General features: G+C 42.7%; 1 protein-coding gene across 1 annotated transcript in view; it reads right to left on the reverse strand.

Annotated features, from left to right (window-relative positions):
* The window catches only part of SCIN (scinderin), a 113,870-nt gene extending 86,593 nt beyond the window's left edge, over positions 1-27,277 (reverse strand). The window contains exons 1-3 of the mRNA XM_069729318.1: positions 26,986-27,277; positions 17,870-18,024; positions 13,383-13,544 (exon numbers count right to left, since the gene is read on the reverse strand). Of these exons, the coding sequence (XP_069585419.1) occupies positions 13,383-13,544; positions 17,870-18,024; positions 26,986-27,178 (510 nt within the window). The 5' untranslated portion in view covers positions 27,179-27,277. The remainder of the gene's footprint in view (positions 1-13,382; positions 13,545-17,869; positions 18,025-26,985) is intronic.
* Between the last annotated feature and the right edge of the window lie 227 nt (positions 27,278-27,504).

Here is a 27,504-nt window from a genome sequence, read left to right on the forward strand (position 1 = left end):
TTTTTCACGTTACACCGGCAAACTTAAATGCATTTTATTAGAATCTAATGTGATAAACAAACACAAAGTAACGAGTGTGAAGTGTAAAGGAAATGATACAAATAAGAAGGGACAAACGTGTCACCTCTAGATGTGGAAAGCTTTCAGAGACATTTCCTAAAAGACCTGCAGTGACAGGTGGTCCTACAAAGTATTGACATAGGGGGGGCTGCAGACTAATGCACATAACAATTTTCCAACTTTGAAAATATTTAGAAAACTTTGTAGAATTTCTTTTAGAATTCACAAATACTTGTTACTTTGTGTTGGCATCACATAAAATCTCCCAAAAACCTTTTGGGTGTAATGTGAAAGGTCACGGGGTATGAATACATTTTCAAGGCACTGCACATCCATAAGTATTAATCGTGATCCCCTTTATGAGGACGACTTCTTGGTCGTAGCCTTCTGTAATAAGCATGGAGGCTACTATCTGGTTATGTGGTTGGGGGTCCAGCCCTCCAAAGTGACGACGCAACTTTCCAACTTTTCAATCTTCATAAAAAAAAGAAGAAAACTTCTCAAGGGTTTATGTTTCTCCTACATATATATAGCCCTGGGATAAGGAAACAGGAAACTCGCTGACCGTCCCAATTTCTGTTGGATACTTTAGAGAGGAAGCAAAGAAGTAGAAGCTTTTGCCAATTTACTTTAACCCCTTCATGACCCAGCCTATTTTGACCTTAATGACCTGGCCGTTTTTTGCAATTCTGACCAGTGTCCCTTTATGAGGTAATAACTCAGGAACGCTTCAACGGATCCTAGCGGTTCTGAGATTGTTTTTTCGTGACATATTGGGCTTCATGTTAGTGGTAAATTTAGGTCAATAAATTCTGCGTTTATTTGTGATAAAAACGGAAATTTGGCGAAAATTTTGAAAATTTCGCAATTTTCACATTTTGAATTTTTATTCTGTTAAACCAGAGAGTTATGTGACACAAAATAGTTAATAAATAACATTTCCCACATGTCTACTTTACACCAGCACAATTTTGGAAACAAAATTTTTTTTTGCTAGGAAGTTATAAGAGTTAAAATTTGACCAGCGATTTCTCATTTTTACAACGAAATTTACAAAACCATTTTTTTTAGGGACCACCTCACATTTGAAGTCAGTTTGAGGGGTCTATATGGCTGAAAATACCCAAAAGTGACACCATTCTAAAAAATGCACCCCTCAAGGTGCTCAAAACCACATTCAAGAAGTTTTTTAACCCTTCAGGTGCTTCACAGCAGCAGAAGCAACATGGAAGGAAAAAATGAACATTTAACTTTTTAGTCACAAAAATTATCTTTTAGCAACATTTTTTTTATTTTCCCAATGGTACAAGGAGAAACTGAACCACGAAAGTTGTTGTGCAATTTGTCCTGAGTACGCTGATACCTCATATGTGGGGGTAAACCACTGTTTGGGCGCACGGCAGGGCTTGGAAGGGAAGGAGCGCCATTTGATTTTTTGAATGAAAAATTGGCTCCACTCTTTAGCGGACACCATGTCACGTTTGGAGAGCCCCCGTGTGCCTAAAAATTGGAGCTCCCCCACACGTGACCCCATTTTGGAAACTAGACGCCCCAAGGAACTTATCTAGATGCATAGTGAGAACTTTGAACCCCCGGGGGCGTCACAAATTGATCCGTAAAAATGAAAAAGTACTTTTTTTTCACAAAAAAATTCTTTTAGCCTCAATTTTTTTCATTTTCACATGGGCAACAGGATAAAATGGATCCTAAAATTTGTTGGGCAATTTCTCATGAGTACACCGATACCTCACATGTGGGGGTAAACCACTGTTTGGGCACATGGTAAGGTTCGGAAGGGAAGGAGCGCCATTTGACTTTTTGAATGAAAAATTATCTCCATCGTTAGCGGACACCATGTCGTGTTTGGAGAGCCCCCGTGTGCCTAAACATTGGAGCTCCCCCACAAATGACCCCATTTTGGAAACTAGACCCCCCAAGGAACTTATCTAGATGCATATTGAGCACTTTAAACCCTCAGGTGCTTCACAAATTGATCTGTAAAAATGAAAAAGTACTTTTTTTTTCACAAAAAAATTCTTTTCGCCTCAGTTTTCATTTTCACATGGGCAATAGGATAAAATGAATCCTAAAATTTGTTGGGCAATTTCTCCCGAGTACGCCGATACCTCATATGTGGGGGTAAACCACTGTTTGGGCACACGGCAGGGCTCGGAAGGGAAGGCGCGCCATTTGACTTTTTGAATGGAAAATTAGCTCCAATTGTTAGCGGACACCATGTCGCGTTTAGAGAGCCCCTGTGTGCCTATGCATTGGAGCTCCCCCACAAGTGACCCCATTTTGGAAACTAGACCCCCCAAGGAACTTATCTAGATGCATATTGAGCACTTTAAACCCCCAGGTGCTTCACAGAAGTTTATAATGCAGAGCCATGAAAATAAAAAATAATTTTTCTTTCCTCAAAAATGATTTTTAGCCTGGAATTTCCTATTTTGCCAAGGGTAATAGGAGAAATTGGACCGCAAATGTTGTTGTCCAGTTTGTCCTGAGTACGCTGATACCCCATATGTGGGGGTAAACCACTGTTTGGGCACACGGCAGGGCTCGGAAGGGAAGGCGCGCCATTTGACTTTTTGAATGGAAAATTAGCTCCAATTGTTAGCGGACACCATGTCGCGTTTAGAGAGCCCCTGTGTGCCTATGCATTGGAGCTCCCCCACAAGTGACCCCATTTTGGAAACTAGACCCCCCAAGGAACTTATCTAGATGCATATTGAGCACTTTAAACCCCCAGGTGCTTCACAGAAGTTTATAATGCAGAGCCATGAAAATAAAAAATAATTTTTCTTTCCTCAAAAATGATTTTTAGCCTGGAATTTCCTATTTTGCCAAGGGTAATAGGAGAAATTGGACCGCAAATGTTGTTGTCCAGTTTGTCCTGAGTACGCTGATACCCCATATGTGGGGGTAAACCACTGTTTGGGCACACGGCAGGGCTCGGAAGGGAAGGCGCGCCATTTGACTTTTTGAATGGAAAATTAGCTCCAATTGTTAGCGGACACCATGTCGCGTTTAGAGAGCCCCTGTGTGCCTATGCATTGGAGCTCCCCCACAAGTGACCCCATTTTGGAAACTAGACCCCCCAAGGAACTTATCTAGATGCATATTGAGCACTTTAAACCCCCAGGTGCTTCACAGAAGTTTATAATGCAGAGCCATGAAAATAAAAAATAATTTTTCTTTCCTCAAAAATGATTTTTAGCCTGGAATTTCCTATTTTGCCAAGGGTAATAGGAGAAATTGGACCGCAAATGTTGTTGTCCAGTTTGTCCCGAGTACGCTGATACCCCATATGTGGGGGTAAACCACTGTTTGGGCGCACGGCAGGGCTCGGAAAGGAAGGAACGCCAATTGGCTTTTTAAATGGAAAATTAGCTCCAATCATTAGCGGACACCATGTCACGTTTGGAGAGCCCCTGTGTGCCTAAACATTGGAGATCCCCCACATATGACCCCATTTTGGAAACTAGACCCCCAAAGGAACTAATCTAGATGTGTGGTGAGGACTTTGAACTTCCAAGTGCTTCACAGAAGTTTATAACGCAGAGCCATGAAAATAAAATAAAAATTTTATTTTCTCTAAAATGATTTTTTAGCCTGCAATTTATTATTTTCCCAAGGGTAAAAGGAGAAATTTGACCACAAAAGTTGTTGTACAGTTTCTCCTGAGTACGCTGATACCCCATATGTGGGGGTAAACCACAGTTTGGGCACATGTCGGGGCTCGGAAGTCAAGTAGTGACATTTTGAAATGCAGACTTTGATGGAATGCTCTGCGGGCGTTACGTTGCGTTTGCAGAGCCCCTGATGTGGCTAAACAGTAGAAACCCCCCACAAGTGACCCCATTTTAGAAACTAGACCCCGAAAGGAACTTATCTAGATGTGAGGTGAGCACTTTGAACCCCCAAGTGCTTCACAGAAGTTTATAACACAGAGCAGTGAAAATAATAAATACGTTTTCTTTCCTCAAAAATAATTTTTTAGCCCAGAATTTTTTATTTTCCCAAGGGTTACAGGAGAAATTGGACCCCAAAAGTTGTTGTCCAGTTTCTCCTGAGTACGCTGATACCCCATATGTGGGGGTAAACCACTGTTTGGGCACACGTCGGGGCTCAGAAGGGAAGTAGTGACTTTTGAAATGCAGACTTTGATGGAATGGTCTGCGGGCGTCACGTTGCGTTTGCAGAGCCCCTGGTGTGCCTAAACAGTAGAAACCCCCCACAAGTGACCCCATTTTGGAAACTAGACCCCCCAAGGAACTTATCTAGATATGTGGTGAGCACTTTGAACCCCCAAGTGCTTCACAGACGTTTACAACGCAGAGCCGTGAAAATAAAAAATCATTTTTCTTTCCTCAAAAATGATGTTTTAGCAAGCAATTTTTTATTTTCTCAAGGGTAACAGGAGAAATTGGACCCCAGTAATTGTTGCCCAGTTTGTCCTGAGTACGCTGATACCCCATATGTGGGGGTAAACCACTGTTTGGGCACATGTCGGGGCTCGGAAGTCAAGTAGTGACGTTTTGAAATGCAGACTTTGATGGAATGGTCTGCGGGCGTCACGTTGCGTTTGCAGAGCCCCTGGTGTGCCTAAACAGTAGAAACCCCCCACAAGTGACCCCATTTTGGAAACTAGACCCCCCAAGGAACTTATCTAGATATGTGGTGAGCACTTTGAACCCCCAAGTGCTTCACAGACGTTTACAACGCAGAGCCGTGAAAATAAAAAATCATTTTACTTTCCTCAAAAATGATGTTTTAGCAAGCAATTTTTTATTTTCTCAAGGGTAACAGGAGAAATTGGACCCCAGTAATTGTTGCCCAGTTTGTCCTGAGTACACTGATACCCCATATGTGGGGGTAAACCACTGTTTGGGCACACGTCGGGGCTCGGAAGGGAAGGAGCACCATTTGACTTTTTGAATAAAAGATTGGCTGGAATCAATGGTGGCGCCATGTTGCGTTTGGAGACCCCCTGATGTGCCTAAACAGTGGAAACCCCTCAATTCTAACGCCAACACACCCCTAACCCTTATCCCAACTGTAGCCGTAACCCTAATCACACCCCTAACCACAACCCTAACCCCAACACACCCCTAACCCTAACCACAACCCTAATTCCAACCCAACCCTAACCCTAAGGCTATGTACCCACGTTGCGGATTCGTGTGAGATTTTTCCGCACCATTTTTGAAAAATCCGCGGGTAAAAGGCACTGCGTTTTACCTGCGGATTTACTGCGGATTTCACCTGCGGATTCCTATTGAGGAATAGGTGTAAAACGCTGCGGAATCCGCACAAAGAATTGACATGCTGCGGAAAATACAACGCAGCGTTTCCGTGCGGTATTTTCCGCACCATGGGCACAGCGGATTTGGTTTTCCATAGGTTTACATGGTACTGTAAACCTGATGGAACACTGCTGCGGATCCGCAGCGGCCAATCCGCTGCGGATCCGCAGCCAAATCCGCACCGTGTGCACATAGCCTAATTCTAAAGGTATGTGCACACGCTTCGGAAAACGCTGCAGATCCGCAGCAGTTTCCCATGAGTTTACATTTCAATGTAAACCTATGGAAAACAAAAATCGCTGTACACATGCTGCGGAAAAACTGCACGGAAACGCAGCGGTTTACATTCCGCAGCATGTCACTTCTTTCTGCGGATACCACAGCGGTTTTACAACTGCTCCAATAGAAAATCGCAGTTGTAAAACCGCAGTGAAATGCGCAGAAAAACCGCGGTAAATCTGCCATAAATCCGCAGCGGTTTAGCACTGCGGATTTATCAAATCCGCTGCGGAAAAATCCGCAGAGGACCAGAATACGTGTGCACATACCGAAACCCTAACCCTAACCCTAACGCTACCCCTAACCCTACCCCTAACCCTAACCCTACCCCTAACCCTACCCCTAACCCTACCCCTACCCCTAACCCTAACCCTACCCCTAACCCTACCCCTAACCCTACCCCTAACCCTACCCCTAACCCTAACCCTACCCCTAACCCTACCCCTAACCCTAACCCTAGTTCTAACTCCAACCTTAGTGGAAAAAAAAAAAATTCTTTATTTTATTATTGTCCCTATCTATGGGGGACAAATGGGGGGGGTCATTTACTGTTTTTTTATTTTGACCACTGTGATAGATTATATCACAGTGATCAAAATTCACATTGGAACGAATCTGCCGGCCGGCAGATTCGGCGGGCGCACTGCGCATGCGCCCGCCATTTTGGAACATGGCGGCGCTCGGGGAAGAAGACGGACGGACCCCGCCAGGATCGGTAAGTATAAGGGGGGGAGATCAGGGCACAGGGGGGGGATATCAGGGCACGGGGGGGCGTCGGAGCACGGGGGGGGAGGGATCGGAGCATGGGGGAGAGTGATCGGTGTGCGGGCGGGTGGATCGCTGTGCGGGGGGGTGGATCGGTGTGCAGGGGGGGTGGTTCGGAGCACGGGGGGGGATCGGAGTGCGGGGGGGTTTGATTGGAGCACGGGGGGGTGTGATTGGAGCACGGGGGAGCGGACAGGAGGACGGGGGAGCGGAGCACAGGACGGAGGGGAGCGGGCCACAGATCGGGGGGCTGGGGGGGCGATCGGTGGGGTGGGGTGGGGGCACATTAGTATTTCCAGCCATGGCCGATGATATTGCAGCATCGGCCATGGCTGGATTGTAATATTTCACCATTTTTTTAGGTGAAATATTACAAATCGCTCTGATTGGCAGTTTCACTTTCAACAGCCAATCAGAGCGATCGTAGCCACGAGGGGGTGAAGCCACCCCCCCTGGGCTGTACTACCACTCCCCCTGTCCCTGCAGGCCGGGTGAAATGGGAGTTAACCCTTTCACCCGGCCTGCAGGGACGCGATCTTTCTGTGACACAGCATATGCGTCACAGGTCGGATTGGCACCGACTTTCATGACGCATACGCTGTGTCACAGGTCGGGAAGGGGTTAAAAAGTATCATCTACTATATAAAGCTGAATGTGTGTATGTGTGTGCGTATGTCCGGGATTGGCATCTGCACCGTCGCAGCTACAGCCACAAAATTTTGCACAGTCACACGTCTGGACCCTGAGAGCGTCATAGGCTATGTTGTGAGGTGAAATTTTAACCCCGCGCTTTCCAATTCATCAAACAATATCGCCCCTATCTACATAATGGGGAAAAAAGTGAAAGGAAAAGTGTTGGAGGCGTCGCAGCTACAGAAAAAAAAATTTGCACAATCACAGGTCTGGACCCGAGAGCGTCATAGGCTACGTTGTGAGGTGAAATTTTAACCCCGCGCTTTCCAATTCACCAAACAATTTTGCCCCTATCTACATAATGGGGAAAAAGTGAAAGGAAAAGTGTTGGAGGCAAATTGACAGCTGCCAGATGTGAACAAGGAGGACTTAAAGAATGAGAGCGATGGCGCCAAAGAGTATATACCGATCAGTTGCTAAGGTGGGGCCCCGACATGAGATACTCACCACACACGGGGATGTGAACACACACACAAAATGCACCACACACTACCACGAGCTTGAACACATATACCACCCTCAACACACATTTCACCACACATACACCAACCTCGCCACATAAAAGTCGAAACACAAAAGTCGCCGCTCAAAACTCGCCACGCGCAAAACTCGCCACATGCAAAAACTAGGCTCACGCAAAACTCGCCACAAGTGCAAAACTCACCTCATGGAAAACTCGCCACACGCAAAACTTGCACACGCGGAACAATTGCCACATGCACAAAATTTGCAACACATGCAAAATTTGCCTCACACAAAACTTGCACATACTCAAAAGGCACCAGACATAAAACTCACCACGCGCAAAACTCGCCATGCACAAAACTTGCTGCCCCCAACTTGCTACACTAACCTGTTACATGCAACTCGACACACAAAAAGTTGCTACACACATGTTGCCACACAAAACTCATCTCACAAAAGTCGCTACATGCATGTCGCCACACACAACTCAACACACACAACTTGACAAACGAAACTCGCCCTAAAACACACACAGGTCTGGTATTATCCTTCAAAAATAAAAATCTGATTAATAAGCAGACAAACTACAAGAGCAACAAATGTACCATATAGGAAATACGGCAGCTGTCAGTCACATGACCTGTCTATTATGTGTATGTGTGAGCTAATATATACTGCCAGGGGGAGGGCTTCCTGTTGGCTGGGGATTTATCAGGCTGCCAATTTATCTTACAAATACTGAGGTAAAAATACTGAGCAAATAACGTGTTAATGAGGTCTAATACAGGAGATCACACAGGTATATACTATATACAGGGGAGATGACACACAGATATATACTATATACAGGAGAGATAACACACAGGTATATACTATATAGAGGAGGAGATGACATACAGGTACATACTATATACAGGAGGAGATGACATACAGGTATATACTAAATGCAGGAGGAGATGACACACAGGTATATACTATATACAGGAGAGATAACACACAGGTATATACTATATAGAGGAGGAGATGACACACAGGTATATACTATATACACGAGCAGATTACCTACAGGTATATACTATATACAGGAGGAGATGACATACAGGTATATGCTATATATAGAAGATGACATACAGGTATATACTATATACAGGAGCAGATTACCTACAGGTATATACTATATACAGGAGGAGATGACATACAGGTATATGCTATATATAGAAGATGACATACAGGTATATACTATATACAGGAGGAGATGACACACAGATATATACTATATACAGGGGAGATGACACACAGGTATATACTATATACAGGAGGAGATGACATACAGGTATATACTATATATAGAAGGAGATGACATACAGGTATATACTATATATAGGAGGAGATGACATACAGGTATATACTATATATAGGAGGAGATGACATACAGGTATATACTATATATAGGAGGAGATGACATACAGGTATATACTATATACAGGGGAGATGACACACAGCAGGTATATACTATATACAGGGGAGATGACATACAGGTATATACTATATACAGGAGATGACATACAGGTGTATACTATATATAAGGGAGATGACAAACATGTATATACTGAGGTGAAAATGAGAGGTGTGAGGTGAAAATGAAAAGGTGTGAGTGCAAAATGAGAGGAGTGAGGGAAAATAGTGTAGTGATCGGAAAATGACAGATGTGAGGTCGAAATGACAAGTGTTAGGGGAGAATGAGAGGAGTGAGGGAGAAAATGAGAGGTGTGAGGGGGAAAATGAGAGATGTGAGGGGGAAAATGAGAGGCGTGATGGGAAAATAAGAGAAGTGACGTGCTATAACTAACCACAGATATTTACTATGCCCAGGCAACGCCGGGCTCTTCAGCTAGTTTTACATAAACCTCATTTCTTGGCTAAAGTGAAAAGTGGTTTCAAGAGCACCAGGCGGATGATGATTAGGTAAGGGTGTAATACTTAATTTCTCCTGCGGGGGCGCTGTAGGGAAATTGAGCACTTTTTACAAGGTTTCTCTATAGGGTTGGTCGTTTCAGCTGGGGGACACTTTGCGACTAGTTTATTTCAAAAGACCCTGCTAACAAATGAAGAGGAGAATTCTTAGACATATAGAAGGGCAGATGAGCAAACAAACTCCCTATGTACAGTAAAGATTATATTGATTCATGGGACGCGACGAGAGAAGACTTCCCGCAAACACTGGACTCATCTAACCACACAAATGCCGTATATAACATCTGCTACAACCCCATAAACAAACACATCACAATCGGCTGATCCTGGGTCAACGGGAGGACAGTTTATCTAAGAAAGTACACCCCAATCTCTGTGTTCTTATGTTCCTATTCCTGCCAGGTATTGTATTTTTCTCCTTTCATGCATTTTTCTCTTACAATCCAATTCATATATTATATTACAATAATAAGTAACATAAGATTCAAAGGACAATTGGGGTCAAGTATAAGTAACCTGAAATTACGGTAATAGGATTTAAAGGGTCCATAAAAATAGCAATTTTTTCCCTAGATTAAATGTCGCTGTTCTCCTGAATCCGGAGATGTTTTTCTTTTGTTCCTGCTCCTCTCCATTCCTAAGATATGGACTTTTTTTTTATTATATAAAGATCTAGCAATTTTAGCCAATTGGGTGTGGTCATCAATTCTTTTACAAGAGGACCACACCCACTTGCCGAAAAATACTAAAAAAATTTATACAGGACAAAACAACCATATCTCAGGAATAGAGAGGAGCAGGAGCAAAAGAAAAACCGGATTCAGGAGAAAAGCGGCATTTACACCGGGCATACACATTTATGAGAAGTGACAGGTCCCTGTTTAAAAGACAATCTAAGCAAAGTTTTTACTTTTCATCGTTTGTTTCCAAAAGCTGTAACATTTTTATTTATTGCACAACACCAAATAACGTATCCTATCGTGGTTAGCCAAACATAATATAAACACCTATAAGAAGAGGCACCACACAAAAGTAGACATATAAAAATTCCTTTATTAATAGCAACAAGACCACAAAGTGGTCATAAAATTGCCTAAACAGGCAAGAGGTGAGACAGAACAGACACAAGACAAATGGTGGACAGAAAACCTGGATACAACAATACACAATTTATATATATTCAATAAAAATAAAAATAATACACATATGGAGTATGAGTAAATAACCTCAAGCAGCAAGGCAGATATAGTGGAATACGGCAGAAAAAAGTCAATAAGAAATGCTATAATAAATGCTCAATACATAGAAAGTAACAGGGCATAATCCACCCATTGCACACAGACCCGATATGTACCATGTGGAAAGTAACAAGGCTAAAAAAGCCGTATAGACAAGTCCGTGGGCAATAGAGAGGACGCCATAACCTTATATAAGTAAAACCACTAAAGGTGCCTAAGCGGCAAGTGTTATACCCACATGATGGAGAGGAACCAGGAGTCCACCACACCCGACGCGCGTTTCGCAAGGAAATGCTTTTATTTATTGGACAATGTTTTTGTTTTTGTTTGTTTTTTTAATGGTGGAATTTTGAGATACATATACAATTGTTATAAATATATATATATACAGTGGGGCAAAAAAGTATTTAGTCAGTCAGCAATAGTGCAAGTTCCACCACTTAAAAAGATGAGAGGCGTCTGTAATTTACACCATAGGTAGACCTCAACTATGGGAGACTAACTGAGAAAAAAAAAATCCAGAAAATCACATTGTCTGTTTTTTTTTAATTTTATTTGCATATTATGGTGGAAAATAAGTATTTGGTCAGAAACAAACAATCAAGATTTCTGGCTCTCACAGACCTGTAACTTCTTCTTTAAGAGTCTCCTCTTTCCTCCACTCATTACCTGTAGTAATGGCACCTGTTTAAACTTGTTATCCGTATAAAAAGACACCTGTGCACACCCTCAAACAGTCTGACTCCAAACTCCACTATGGTGAAGACCAAAGAGCTGTCAAAGGACACCAGAAACAAAATTGTAGCCCTGCACCAGGCTGGGAAGACTGAATCTGCAATAGCCAACCAGCTTGGAGTGAAAAAATCAACAGTGGGAGCAATAATTAGAAAATGGAAGACATACAAGACCACTAATAATCTCCCTCGATCTGGGGCTCCACGCAAAATCCCACCCCGTGGGGTCAGAATGATCACAAGAACGGTGAGCAAAAACCCCAGAACCACGCAGGGGGACCTAGTGAATGAACTGTAGAGAGCTGGGACCAATGTAACAAGGCCTACCATAAGTAGCACACTACACCACCATGGACTCAGATCCTGCAGTGCCAGACGTGTCCCACTGCTTAAGCCAGTACATGTCCGGGCCCGTCTGAAGTTTGCTAGAGAGCATTTGGATGATCCAGAGGAGTTTTGGGAGAATGTCCTATGGTCTGATGAAACCAAACTAGAACTGTTTGGTAGAAACACAACTTGTCGTGTTTGGAGGAAAAAGAATACTGAGTTGCATCCATCAAACACCATACCTACTGTAAAGCATGGTGGTGGAAACATCATGCTTTGGGGCTGTTTCTCTGCAAAGGGGCCAGGACGACTGATCCGGGTACATGAAAGAATGAATGGGGCCATGTATCGTGAGATTTTGAGTGCAAACCTCCTTCCAACAGCAAGGGCATTGAAAATGAAACGTGGCTGGGTCTTTCAACATGACAATGATCCAAAGCACACCGCCAGGGCAACGAAGGAGTGGCTTCGTAAGAAGCATTTCAAGGTCCTGGAGTGGCCTAGCCAGTCTCCAGATCTCAACCCTATAGAAAACCTTTGGAGGGAGTTGAAAGTCCGTGTTGCCAAGCGAAAAGCCAAAAACATCACTGCTCTAGAGGAGATCTGCATGGAGGAATGGGCCAACATACCAACAACAGTGTGTGGCAACCTTGTGAAGACTTACAGAAAACGTTTGACCTCTGTCATTGCCAACAAAGGATATATTACAAAGTATTGAGATGAAATTTTGTTTCTGACCAAATACTTATTTTCCACCATAATATGCAAATAAAATGTTAAAAAAACAGACAATGTGATTTTCTGGATTTTTTTTTCTCAGTTTGTCTCCCATAGTTGAGGTCTACCTATGATGTAAATGACAGACGCCTCTCATCTTTTTAAGTGGTGGAACTTGCACTATTGCTGACTGACTAAATACTTTTTTGCCCCACTGTATATATATTTTTTTATTTATTTTTTCTTATTTTTGAAGACTGAAAAATATTTTAAAATAATATTTTCTATTATGTATTATATATTACGTTTCCTTTTTGGGGGGGAAGGGAGACAATTTTATAGTTTAGTTATTTTTTTTATTTTTTAGCATTATTTTAACTTTTTTTTTTTATTAAATCCCACTCTGGGACTTAAACTTGTATGAACCTGATCTCTCATATTGTACACTGCAGCATATCAAACCTGTTAATGATAATAGGTAAACTAAAATGGCAACCATTGGGGGGGGGGCATTACTTGGCCCCTGGTTGCCATTCTAATCCATTGGCACCCTGTGATCACAACACTGAAGGACTAATGGGTTGGACAGAGGAAGCCTTCTCCCTCTGTCGAGCTAAATAAATGTTGGTGTAGCCATTAATAAGGGGTTACCCTACCAACATGTAAGGGGTTAATCTACCTGGATTGAAGCTGGATTCGGTCCCGGCATTTTCAGCCAGGACAGAACAATGTTCTACAATCCCATTCCTGCCATTGATACATAAAACTACAACACTTAATGTTTCTATAACAAATAAGTTCTACAAATCCTTCCGACTTACAGATCCTAGATCAACGATGAAGCAGTCTCCGCTGTTGAAGCTGGACCAGTTCAGGGGAACCTCCGTCGCTCGCACCACTCTCCTTCCTTTGATATGAAACAGACGTTGTGCGGTGAGGTCATTAGTGACCACGTGCGTGAAACCAGAGGCTACTCCGCCAGCCTGAAAAACAATATGTTACAATAGATGTGTTAATTACTATCTCTGAAATCAACAGAATTTTGGGAATATGCAAACACTCTTGGTAAATGTTGGTGTACTTGTGCGGATGAATTTCCTCCGAAGTGTGCCATCAAGTGATCAAAGAAATGGGTATGTTGGATTTCAACATGTCTATCCTTTTACCTACGAGGAGATTAAAGCTGGTCTTTCTCATTGCAGGTCCCTTTCCAACCTTTTTACAGGTCCCTTTCTATCCTTTCTCTTTCTATTCTTTCTACAGTTCCCTTTCTATCCTTTCTACAGGTCACTTTCTAACCTTTCTGCAGGTCCCTTTCTAACCTTTCTACAGGTCCCTTTCTATCCTTTCTACAGGTCCCTTTCTAACCTTTCTACAGGTCCCTTTCTATCCTTTCTACAGGTTCCTTTTTATCCTTTCTACAGGTCCCTTTCTAAACTTTGTATAAGTCTCTTTCTATCCTTTCTACAGTTTCCTTTCTAGCCTTTCCACAGGTCCCTTTCTATAGGTCCCTTTCTATCCATTCTACAGTTCCCTTTCTATCCTTTCTACAGGTCCCTTTCTAACCTTTCTACAGGTCCCTTTCTATCCTTTCTACAGGTCCCTTTCTAACCTTTCTATAGGTCACTTTCTATCCTTTCTACAGTTCCCTTTCTATCCTTTCTACAGTTCCCTTTCTATCCTTTCTACAGGTCCCTTTCTAACCTTTCTACAGGTCCCTTTCTAACCTTTCTATAGGTCACTTTCTATCCTTTCTACAGTTCCCTTTCTATCCTTTCTTTCTACAAGTCCCTTTCTATCCTTTCTACAGGTCCCTTTCTAACCTTTCTAAAGGTCACTTGCTATCCTTTCTACAGCTCCCTTTCTAACCTTTCTACAGGTCCCTTTCTAACCTTTCTACAGGTCCCTTTCTATCCTTTCTTTCTACAGGTCCCTTTCTATCATTTCTACAGGTCCCTTTCTAACCTTTCTAAAGGTCACTTGCTATCCTTTCTACAGGTCCCTTTATATCATTTCTATAGGTCCCTTTCTATCATTTCTACAGTTCCCTTTCTAACCTTTCTACAGGTCGCTTTCTAACCTTTCTACAGGTCGCTTTCTAACCTTTCTACAGTTCCCTTTCTAACCTTTCTACAGGTCCCTTTCTAATCTATGAAGACTGATAGTCCCGCAGTAAATTACTGTGTAAATGTATTAATAGAGAAAAACACATTGACCAATTTTCAGTCTTCAGCCCGCCAATATTGATGGGCTCAGTCAACAGCATTCTAATGTGTATGGGAGCCCCGTTGGGCTGAGTAAAGATCCGGCATGACCAATTTTGGACTACCATTATTTTTCTTAACTATGAGAAAAGCTGCCATCAGCGGCTGTCTCAATGAGTGAGCGTTCCTGCGTATGGGAGAGTCAGGGGAGATGGCTGCTGGGTGAACGATCATCTGCACCATTGGTCAACCAACAGCTATCTAAATGATATGGTGGAGGGAGGGCTTAAAAGAGGTTTTTCATGTTGTACAATCCCAAGACAATTAATAAACTGCAACGGGTCCCCTTTTTGGGACCCCCCAACAAACATCTGCAATCTATTGGTAAACTTGGCAGGAGGTGACCATTCACCCAAATGGGTCGTCCTTCAGAAAAAGAACCTCCTTTCAAACAGTCTAGCCGAGACGTAAGTATGCATGAAAATGGGTAGTATGCAATATTTTACGAGTTAAGGGGGATATGGCCAGCACCTGAAGCTACACAAAGGATGGTAGGTGGTGGTGGAGAACATGGTGGAGAAGATCACTCACCAAACCTTCCTTTATCCAGTATGGTGGTGTAATGCCCAATCTTTTTCCCCCAACATCATCTGTTGGGGAAGAGTCCTCTATGATTAGATGCTCATCCTGTCAAAATCAGCAAGTTCGACTGACATCAATCTAATATGGGGCTTTACTATACTCTAAATGGGTTATCTGATCCAGACAATACCCTTCCCGTATACACAGCGTGGATATTCCCCTGGAGACCTCAGTTTGACCAAAGTCATCATCGTTCTAGGGAATCTAAAAGTAGCAATCGCACCCGCTGCCAAATAAACCACCAGTATTATAAAGGACACATGGTAATATCGGGCCACTTTACAGATTAAAGTCATATCTAGAAAGAAAAGTTTCCATTGCTTTGGATCATCCAATGGAGTGAGGGTGCAGGAACATCAAAGCATTGAGCAATTGTTGGACCGATGATCTATGGAGATGTAATACATGTAATACATGGGACTGAACTTTGCATCTCGGCACCGGACCTGACCATGTGCTATCAGTCTTCTGTCATCACACTCTGCTGATTTACCAACATCCTGCTCTGCCGCTGCAACAATATACTCACTCAACCCAGTCGAATAGATTCATGATCTGCTACTGCTGCGTGCTAAACATTGTATCCCCGCAGAGCATTGCTTCTGACACTAGTAATTCATTGTACAAACTAATTAAATAATATGGTTTAGGTAGTGATAACTTTGGGCAGCTCACTGGTTAGCACTGTATGCTGGCTCAGTGGTTAGCACTGTTGCTTTCCAGTACTTGGGTCCTGGGTTTAAATCCCACCAAGGACATGATAGAGGACATGGCAGATCCGAAGCCTCTGTCACTCCAGCTCTATTCTCTGCCCAGTACCGCCTCCTGGTTGACTGACATCCTCTATACTGTCTGACTTCAGGCAAGCAGGAGGAGGAGTTTAGAAGTCATATGCAAATCAGACTGGAAGTGCACAGGGGGTGTGAATGCATTTAAACTACTTATTCTACGTACACCGTATTATTGTCCCCTAATACAAATGACACTTTTTTTGTATAGTGGATGCTTTCCTGAAACGGAAAGTACTTGCAAGCAGCATAATACAAAGAATAGCAGGTTTACCCAGAATCCTTTGCAGTAGGCGGAGCTATACAAATCATCTCTTTCCACCCCAGTCTAATCCACAGCGCTTGGAATCGCCAAGCGTGCAATGCTGCGGATTAGTTTCTAAATTTACACAGCCAACCAATTCCTACCTGTGGACACGTGTTTCGGGCTTTAGGCCCTCATCAGCAAAGGGCTGGAATTGGTTGGCTGTATGGAGTGGGGCTCGGTGAGCAAGCGATACATACATGCTAGCCACCTTAGGGAGAGACCCAAGTTGGGCTAAATGTAGCGGGACAAAAGAGACCGAAAAGCCCTCTACTTAAAGGAAATACATAGTGGATGCTTTCCTGAAACGGAAAGTACTTGCAAGCAGCATAATACAAAGAATAGCAGGTTTACCCAGAATCCTTTGCAGTAGGCGGAGCTATGCAAATCATCTCTTTCCACCCCAGTCTAATCCACAGCGCTTGGAACCGCCAAGCGTGCAATGCTGCGGATTAGTTTCTAAATTTACACAGCCAACCATGTATCACTTTTTTTGTAATGATCTGATGTGTTGGTCAAGAAAAATCCAGTGTGAAGGTCATATGCAAATCAGGCTGGAGGGCGTGCCAATGCATTTGATCACACTTCTTCCTAGTGCATGGACACGCCCCCTGTGCACTTCCAACTTGATTGGCATATGACTTCTATGCCAGATTTCTCCAAACTGGCGCATCGGATCTCCCCAAAGAAGGTATCATTTATATTAGAAAACAAGTATCTACACAGCCATACTGCTACTAACATGCATAAAAAAACGACTGACAAATTCCCTTTAACAAGTAAGAAACTCTTGATATTGAACTTTTTTCAAAGCCAAGTAATATTATAGTCACTATAAGCCTCCTTTTTGGCAAAGTCATATATTTATTATGGATCAGAGAGATGATTTAAAATAAAGGTTGGGGGGATGGTAATGGGGGCAATAACATCCACTGAACTGGAAACCAATCTACTAACAGAAAAAACACAGTCCCCAAATTTGATGTGATAGTCCCAAGTTTATGGCGATGTCCAAAAAGGTGTAGTAAATGGTGAGCATAGGTGATTTGGGACTGGAGAGGGACATAAACATTCCTATTTAACTAACAATAATGTTTGCGAGTCTGATAAAGTCATCTCTGGCTACATGATCTATATGGTTCAAGAGTTTCCTGAAGTATTGGGACAATTGGAGTTTTGGGATGGGGGCTTTATGTAAAGGCTGCTATTGTTTGCACTAACCAATCACATCCATGGCTCCCCAGAGATATTCTAATAAGGCCAGTCCTGTGTTCTCTGATGCTTCTGATGTGACCACTACTGCCTGCATTGAGTTAGTAAGAACCCTAACTTGAGGACCACCATAGCAAAATGCATTGAATTCATCGTACCTTATATTTAATCCCTCCTTTAAAATATCCAACAAACACTCCGGATTCATATCCTTGCATTTCTCTGTACTGAATGGGTTTTCCTCCAAGGTAGTCATCCAGTTGCACGGTGAAAATGGCGGCTGATGTGCTTTCGTCTTGGGAGCATTCATTCCCTAAAGAGGAAAAAGTTGGAATATTCTTAAGGTTAAAAGAAACAATATACATTAAATCCCCTTCTGTTGGATCTACATTTATAGACAGTGGCGATACAATGTCACTTGTTATTGAAAGTACAAGTCATAAATATGATTTATTTTTTTAACATGGTGTAAATGCCGCTGTTCTCCTGAATCCGGCGATGTTTTTCTTTTGTTCCTGCTCCTTTCTGTTCCTGAGTTATGGCCACCTGTTCCTAGTATATAAATATTGACTGATTACCAAAAGGGTGTGGTCATCTCAGAGACTCTCACAGAGATGACCACGCCCACTTCACTTTAAAAAAAAAAAAAGACTAGATTTACATACAGGAAAGATGGGGCCATATCTCAGGAACGGAGAGGAGCAGGAACAAAAGAAAAACATCTCCGGATTCAGGAGAACAGCGGCATTCACACAGGGTAAACCAATCACATATTAACCACAAGTGACAGGTCCTCTTTAAAGGGGGTTTGCAGGTTAGAAAATGAACTTTATACTTCCTAATAGGGAATTCTGAGTTAATAGAAGTGGGGGTCCTCATCTAGATAGTGGACGCAAAGAAAGTGCCTCTATGGAGGTCCAGTCCTGTCCTGTGTTACACAGACAGCTCATTGATATACATGGACGCTATGTAATATTTCATTTCTTCTGTCTTGGCGGAGCAGAGAAACTTATTACCAGGTTTTCTCCTACGATGACCTGGTCCTAGAAGGGTGCAGCTTATAAGGGACCTTGCCATCAACTTAATATTTCCAAAGTGGAGAACCCCTTTAAGTGATGGTAACAACATTCTGTGCAGGTCACATAGTTGAAAAACGAGAAATAACATTTTTATAAAGTTCACTGTACATGTGTCCATATAGGTCAGTAATGCCCTTCAGTTCGGTGACAAAGGGAGGAAGCGAAATTACACGGTACAGCTACAACAGATCACATTACTGCAAAATAAGGTACAAACAAAACAAAGCTTCTTCATATAATAGAACCAACATGGTATTTATATAGTGCACAAATTATATGCGAGTATATAGGAACCAATGAACAGAGGCATATGGTGGCGAAATAACAACATTCTTGAAATCAACGGATGGAGACATTTCTAATCAGCAAAGTATCAAAAATGGAAGAAAACTTTCAAAATATCTCAATTTCTCTGTCTGGATTATAACCCATGGGCAGAAATCCCGGCACTTCCAGTGGCGGCTGCTATCAATGAGGTCGTTAATGGTCGTCTGAGGATGGCTCTGCCACTGAATGGACTTGGACAAATCATCAAGATCCGCTGCTGGCAGCGCCTGCTGTGTAATCACTGACCAATGACGTAATGAATTCACCCATGTGCTCGATGGGAGGCAAGTCTGGAGACTCTGTTCTTATATACAGTATGTATATATGTGTATATATATATATATATATATAAAAGAGCAGTGTCTTCGGTCTTGTCTCCCATCGAGCACGTCAGGGACATCATTGGTCAGTGATTACACAGGAGCTGCCAGCAGTGGATCTTGATGATATATATATATATATATATATATATATATATATATATATGTGTGTGTGTGTTTGTCTTAGATGTTGTCATCCCAAAACAGAGTTATCCCATACTATAATAAAATACACATTACTCAAATAATCTGACTTTACACAGTAACCAGATCTAAGAACCATATAGTGGCTGAATAATAGCATCGCTTACCGCCTAAATAGTATACCCTCATACAGTAACCACATAATAGACCTATGCGGTGCCTTATTTAGGCATCATACAATTCACAAACAATATAACGTCATCCAGTAACCAAACAACAGCGTTACACAGTGAATAAATGACAGCTCCACACAATGCTCAAATAGTGGCATAGACTAAATAGTGGCACCACACAGCGCTCACATAATATGCCGTACCTCTAAGTAAAAAAAACAAATAGTGTGCCAATGTAATATGCCATCATACTGTAACCAAAGTAGAAGACACTAAATAACAGAATCACACAGTGACTAAATAGTGTATTCTTACATGGTCACCCTACTGTATAACAGAGGTATTCTGTGCCTGAATAATACCGTCACACCATGCCAATATTGTATACATTCATATAGGGACCAAATGAAAGCTTTTCAGTGCCTAAGTATAATAATGGCAATAAAATATACCCCCAAACAGTAACTAAAACAATATTGCCACATAGTGTGAAAATACTGTTATATACCTTTATACAATGAATTAATAGTAGAAAAAATAATAGCATCACGGAGCCTGAATATATACATAAAGTAATAAAAAAACAGATCTATGCAGTGCCAAAATAGTAGCATCATACAGTGCCTGATGCTGTGACACCAAGCTATAAAGTGGCAGTATCAGACGATTAGAGGCGACGGACCAAAGGCCAGACAATCACACTTTATTTATATCCACACAACCCAATGAATTGAGACTCGAGCTCTGATTGTGTCATCCGACGTCATATCGTGTCGCCAAACAGTGCACTCATCAATGAACGTAGTAAACTCCCTGCCACTGACTGATAGCAATGTATCACTGTCTTCATTCTGGTTCGTTCTTGTGACTTGGATTGTTGCACGTTGTTATCGATACTTCCACACACGTTTTGCACAACACGGACGCATAAAGAGAAAAGGACTCATCCGCACTCTATCACCGCAAGCTGACTTCGAAGAGTTAATTTCTTGCATTAATGTACAGGGACTCTACATCGCTTGGGTTTCCAGCTCCATAACCCATCATCTAATCTGATAAAATCAGTATTTACCCCCCCGGGACCAGGTCTTATTTGCGCACTCTATGGCGGCAGTATATGTTGGGCACTATATGGCAGGACAATTGCTCTGATCCCTCTTGAAATCTTTCATGCATTGTAGCTAAAGAATTTTATATAGTTTTTTACAATTTTTTTTAGATAAGTTGGCGGCGTCCAGGATACAATTCTCAACAATATTTAACTTATGGTTAAAGGCCGTGGTGATTACGCTGTATATTATGGACTGTGCCCCAGGACTGTATGAACGTCCAGGGGTCAAAATTCAAAGTAATTTGCACTGTCAGTAATTAGCGTTTATGGCAGTCGGGGACCTTTCATAATTCTAATCTCTCATATTGTAAAGGAGAGGTTTTATTGAATAATGCAGACCCCCAAACCAGACATCCTAGGCAGATAGGGACCCTAGATGAAGTGCTCTAATTAAACTGAGACCCCAGACCAGACCCCCTAAACTAATACAACCTTCCAGATCAGACCCCCTAAACTAAATCAAATCCCAGACCAGGCCCCATGAACTAATATAGACCCCAGACCAGACCCCCTAAACTAATACAACCTTCCAGATCAGACCCCCTAAACTAAATCAAATCCCAGACCAGGCCCCATGAACTAATATAGACCCCAGATCAGACCCCCTAAACTAAATCAGATCCCAGACCAGGTCCCATGAACTAATATAGACCCCAGATCAGACCCCCTAAACTAAATCAGATCCCAGACCAGGCCCCATGAACTAATATAGACCCCAGACCAGACCCCCTAAACTAAACCAGATTCCAGACCAGGTCCCATGAACTAATATAGACCCCAGATCAAACCCTCTAAACTAACTCAAATCCCAGACCAGGCCCCATGAACTAATACAACCTTCCAGATCAGACCCCCTAAACTAAATCAAATCCCAGACAAGGCCCCATGAACTAATATAGACCCGAGATCAGACCCCCTAAACTAAATCAAATCCCAGACCAGGCCCCAAGAACTAATATAGACCCCAGATCAGACCCCCTAAACTAAATCAGATCCCAGACCAGGCCCCATAAATTAATATAGACCCCAGATCAGACCCCCTAAACTAACTCAAATCCCAGACCAGGCTCCCTAAACTTTTATAGATGCCAGACCAGACCCTTTAAACAAACTCAGATCCCAGACCAGACCCTAAAACTAATATAGTCCCCAGACCAGACCATCTAGACAAATTCAGATCCCCGAACAGCCCCCCTAAACTAATTCAGATCCCATGCCAGACCCCCTAAACTAATAAAAGCCTCAGACCAGACCCTCTAAACTAACTCAGATCCCAGACCAGGCCAACTAAATTATTACAGACCTCAGAAAAGATCCCTAAGTAGCTCAGATCCCAGACCAGATAATCCAAACTAAAACATACCCTACTGACTAAACTTTTATAGACGCCAGGCCAGACCCTTTAAACTAATTCAGATCCCAGACCCGTCCCCCTAAACTGATGTAGATCACAGATCAGACCCCTTAAACTAACTCAAATCCCAGACCAGCCCCTAAAACTAATATAGTCCCTAGACCGGACCCTCTACACTAACTCAGACCCCAGACCAGGCCCCCTTAACTAATTTAGACCCCAGATCAAACCCCCTAAACTAATACAAGCCCCAGACCAGGCCCCCTTAACTAATTTAGACCCTAGATCAGACCCTCTAAACCAATATAAACCCCAGACCAGATCCCATATACTAACTCAGATCCCAGACCATGCCCCCTAAACTAATACAAGCCCCAGACCCCCTAAACTAACTCAGATCCCAGACCAGGCCAATTAAACTATTACAGACCTCAGACCAGCTCCCTAAGTAACTAAGATCACAAATCAGACACACTAAACTAACTTAAATCCCAAACCGGAGCCCCCAAACTAATATAAGCCCCAGACCAAACCCTCTAAACTAATTCAGATCCTAGACCAGGCCAGCTAAACTATTACAGACCTCAGACCAGGCCCCCTAAGTAACTCAGATCCAAGACCACATGCTTAAAACTAAAACAGACCCTGGATTAGAACTACTGCAGACCCCAGACCAGGCCCACTGAACTAATACAGAATTTAAACCAGTCCCCATAAAATATTTCAGACTCCCGACAAGACCACCGGAATAAAAACAGACCTCAGAACAGTCCTCGTCAAAACAGACCCCAAACCATGGCCCATAATCACAATCCTCAGACCTAAACCTCCTAAACTAATACAGACCCCAACCCAGCTCAGTGTAGATGCCACATAATTTAAAGAGACCCCTAAATATCAGGCGTATTTTCTAAGTCACTGTTGTGTATATATACATGACAATGTCGGCTCGTTATCCGGATAGATATATACATGCACTAATGGCTTATATATACACCCCCCGCCCATACTTTTTGTCTATACTGCACAGAGCGCTTTAGGAAGGAAGCCATCCGTCATAAAGGGACGTCAATATCACCGTATACCGCTGATGCTTAATGTGCTGAGTAAAAGGTTTCTCTGCACCGTTCCTTTAAGTGCGGCTCGTTAATGGCTAAAAGGGGAATCTCTGGTCACAAGTCTTAAAATAATGATTTACTTGGCTCCGTGCCCGACTCAGTGCCCAGATCTCACAGCCCGTGCCCTAGCTGGCGAGGTCTCATCTCTGGAGAAACATTTATACTGCACATAGTGAAGATTACAAAGACATTTCCAGTATTCCCAGTCCCAGAAGCTGAGAAATGGGGAGCTGTGTGCAGCGGAGAAGAGGTTAAAGTGTCCTTAGATGATGAGCAGATCACAAGCAACAATCAGTTCTATGAGAACTCGGTGGTAAGCGCTCACTTTCCCTGCACTGCCTCCACTGGAGAAAAAAGGGATTACATCTTATTGTACAAATCTAGGGTTAAACATTAATGACAGCAACTACGGGAACAATTCAACTTATTTTTGTACGTTCTGTATCAGAACCTGGAGAATGTAGTGACAATCACCATTGGGGGGCTCTCATTGAGTTGTCACTTCCCTTCCCCCACTGTATTGAGATTTTGGAACACAGGTGAATGAGATGTTTCACATAAGTTGACGTTCTCTTATCCCATTGCTAATGTTTAGCTACGAGGATGGAGCTTAGTTCTCAGGACCCCTCTAAATCAGATAATGTCTCACATAGAGATGAGCGAACCCGAACTTAAAAGTTTGGGGTTCGTTCCGGACAGTGAGTGTCCGAGGGTAAATGCCGAACATGGACTTCTCCCGGAAGCCCATTGCAATGTTTGGGGAGGAAGAGAGAATATTTTCCAGCTCAAAAGTTTGGGTCCAAGTTCTGGTAAAGTCCTGGTCCAAGTTTGGGTAAAGTCCTGGTTCAAGTTCACGTAAGTCCTGATTCAAGTTCTGGTAAAGTCCTGATTCAAGTTTGGGTAAAGTCCTGGTCCAAGTTTGGGTAAAGTCCTGGTCCAAGTTCGGGTAAAGTCCTGGTTCAAGTTTGTGTAAAGTCCTGGTTCAAGTTCAGGTAAAGTCCTGATTCAAGTTCTGGTAAAGTCCTGGTCCAAGTTTGGGTAAAGTCCTGGTCCAAGTTCGGGTAAAGTCCTGGTCCAAGTTTGGGTAAAGTCCTGGTTCAAGTTCGGGTAATGTCCTGGTTCAAGTTCAGGTAAAGTCCTGATTCAAGTTCTGGTAAAGTCCTGATTCAAGTTTGGGTAAAGTCCTGATTCAAGTTTGGGTAAAGTCCTGGTCCTAGTTTGGGTAAAGTCCTGGTCCTAGTTTGGGTAAAGTCCTGGTCCTAGTTTGGGTAAAGTCCTGGTCCAAGTTTGGGTACAGTCCTGGTCCTAGTTTGGGTAAAGTCCTGGTCCTAGTTTGGGTAAAGTCCTGTTCCTAGTTTGGGTAAAGTCCTGGTCCAAGTTTGGGTACAGTCCTGGTCCAATTTCAGGTAAAGTACTGGTTCAAGTTTGTGTAAAGTCCTGGTTCAAGTTTGGGTAAAGTCCTGATTCAAGTTCTGGTAAAGTCCTGGTCCTATTTTAGGTAAAGTCCTGATTCACGTTTGGGTAAAGTCCCGATACCCTGACCCAACTTTGGAATAAGGTTCGGGCAGGGAACTCGAAACTGAACTTCCATGAGTCTTCTCATCCCTAGACACAAACCATCTTGGAGTAACTCAAGATGCTGGAGGACATCCGAAAACTCCAGATGTTGAAAAAGAATATCGATACTATTGCCATAGTAGGTGATCACATACACATCAAGTACAGATCCCCCTCCCCCAATTAAAAGGCGTCGACCGAAATTTAAATGATTGTTATCCCTTTAATCATTTCTTATGAAAAGGGTCAAATTGGCCTTAAAAAATCCATCTAAGAGAAGTCATCTTCCATGATTTCTGTTTCGCCATTTTCTGGTCTCCGCTTCCTCTGGCCCTTCTCAAAAAACAGGAAAAGACCGATCAGCCAATCACGGGTGGCAATGGTGACTGTGACCTGCCTCCACCACCAGTGAATGACTCAATTATCTGTGTGTTAAAAAGGACCTGTGTTCTCTTTTAGTGTCCATTGTAAATGTTTTACTTTTATTTTAATTCCCGCTGCTCCCCTGAGTGTTCTGCTTTTTACTTTTTTTTTAAATCCGCCATGCGAATACAGAGAAACAGTCCTTTATATCTAGAGCTCATTTTTTTATGCCCTTATCCTAGGGGGCGTGGCTCCCAGGATAATAAGACAGGGCAGGCTAAGGACATGCCCCCGAGGAGCCTTGGAGCCACAGGTCATTGGTAAAGACCATAAAAAATGTGCTCTAAAGAAAAAGGCCCATGTCTTTGGAAGTATATGGCAGATTTAGAAAAAGAAAAAGGTGGAATACGGAGAGGAGCAGCTGGAATAAAATAAAGCGCTATATCTGGACGCTTTTGACCTGGTGAGTTCTTTATTTAAGGGGAACAAAGAAGTCACCGGGACCTGAAAACAAGACAACAGCGGGGGATGAGCGAGTTAAAAGTATCACTTACTCTGGTAATTTTTTGACCCTTATCAAATGGACATATTTTTTTTTAAAAGAGGACCTATCACTTGCCATAATCATGTAATTGTTTTACTGGGTTTAAATGCCACTGTTCTCCCAAATCGGACGCTGTTATTATTTTGTTTCTCTGCCTCTCTGTCCCTGAGACATGGCCTCCTCTTCCTTGTAGATAGGTTAAGTGTTGTTTGGCAAATGGGCATGGCCTTAAAAAAACACAAATCCTCAAGACCACACCCACTTGGCTAAATAACTAGATTTACATACAGGAAAGAATGGTCTATGTGTCAGGAACGGAGAGGTACAGGAACAAAAGAAAAACATCGTCGGATTCAGGAGAACAGCGGCGGACCAGGTAAATATATATATATATATATATATATATATATATATATATATACTGTAGATATATATATATATATATTAACTACAAGTGACAGGTCCTCTTTAAAGGGGTTTTCCAGGTTATATAATACATTTCATGCTCCTTATTAAGGACTTCTGAGTTAATAACGGTGTTAGTCCTCATCTAGATAGTGGACACGTGTCTCTCTGTGGGATACTATTCCTGCCCTGTATTTCACGGACAGCGCCACACATGTCCACAGGTCGTGTGTGGTATTGCAGCTCAACTTTATCACTTTCAATGGAAATGAGCTGCAATACCAGACCCAACCTGTGGGACAGAGAGGGCAGTCTTTCTTGAAAAAAAAAAAAAAAAAGAAGCCATGTGTTTCTAATCCTGGACAATCCCTTTAAATCATAGCCCCATAGTCTGTATTATCCTATTACTATATTTATATTATCCTGGGAAATAATAGAGTCACATTTACTAAACACGACATAATGAAAACTATCATTCAGGTTCAAACTGGCGTCTCGTCAGCTGCTGCCCGTGATGAGGCTCATTATGCCGTCTCTCCGGTTTGGACATGCCCTATGATAGTTAATGTCACCGCCGCCTACGCCTTCACAGGAGATCACTAGAGCGCGCAGATCTAGCAGAGACGAGTCTGTCATATGGCATAACTCATGGAAAGATGCTCATATCCCCCCTATGCAAGATCTCGGCTTAGTGAATGCATGCGCCGCTCCAGCTCTGCTACATCAGTCTCGTATATCCAACCAAGGCGCAAAATAACGCGAAGACGGACGAAACCTACCCAGCCAGAAGTGCAGGTCGTAATACTTGCTGTTATTCTTCACTATGGTGTGAAGGACCAGATAAGCGTCTCCAACGTAGAAGTTGCCATATAGGTTTTCGGGGACCGGGGCCAGGTCCATTTTCTCTATTCGCCATATCTGGAGACCGGATTTTTTGCCAGCATCGGCGAACTCCTTGTGGTAGAGGACCATAGTGGATGAGGCGAGGGGAGGACAAAGGGAGAAGAACTTCTGCAGCAGCTGCTGTGCGCTGCTTGGAAGAGTCAGCCCCACAGATATACAGTGGGACCAGGAAAAGGCAGAGCTCACTGGTGGAGTAGGTGTGTTCACTGCACACTACAGAGCAGCTATTCATGCACATGATGACTATTCATAGACGGAAAATTATTATTCTAGGTGGAGACGTGCGATACATTGCGAGACATTATTAGCCCTGGTGCAAAATATTCTGTAAACCCCCCTTGTTTCACAAAAAAACTCCTCATAAAGCGCCCCCTTATCAGCCCCTACATGCAAAC

Source organism: Ranitomeya imitator, chromosome 6 (assembly GCF_032444005.1).
Source record: "Ranitomeya imitator isolate aRanImi1 chromosome 6, aRanImi1.pri, whole genome shotgun sequence".
NCBI lineage: Eukaryota > Metazoa > Chordata > Amphibia > Anura > Dendrobatidae > Ranitomeya > Ranitomeya imitator.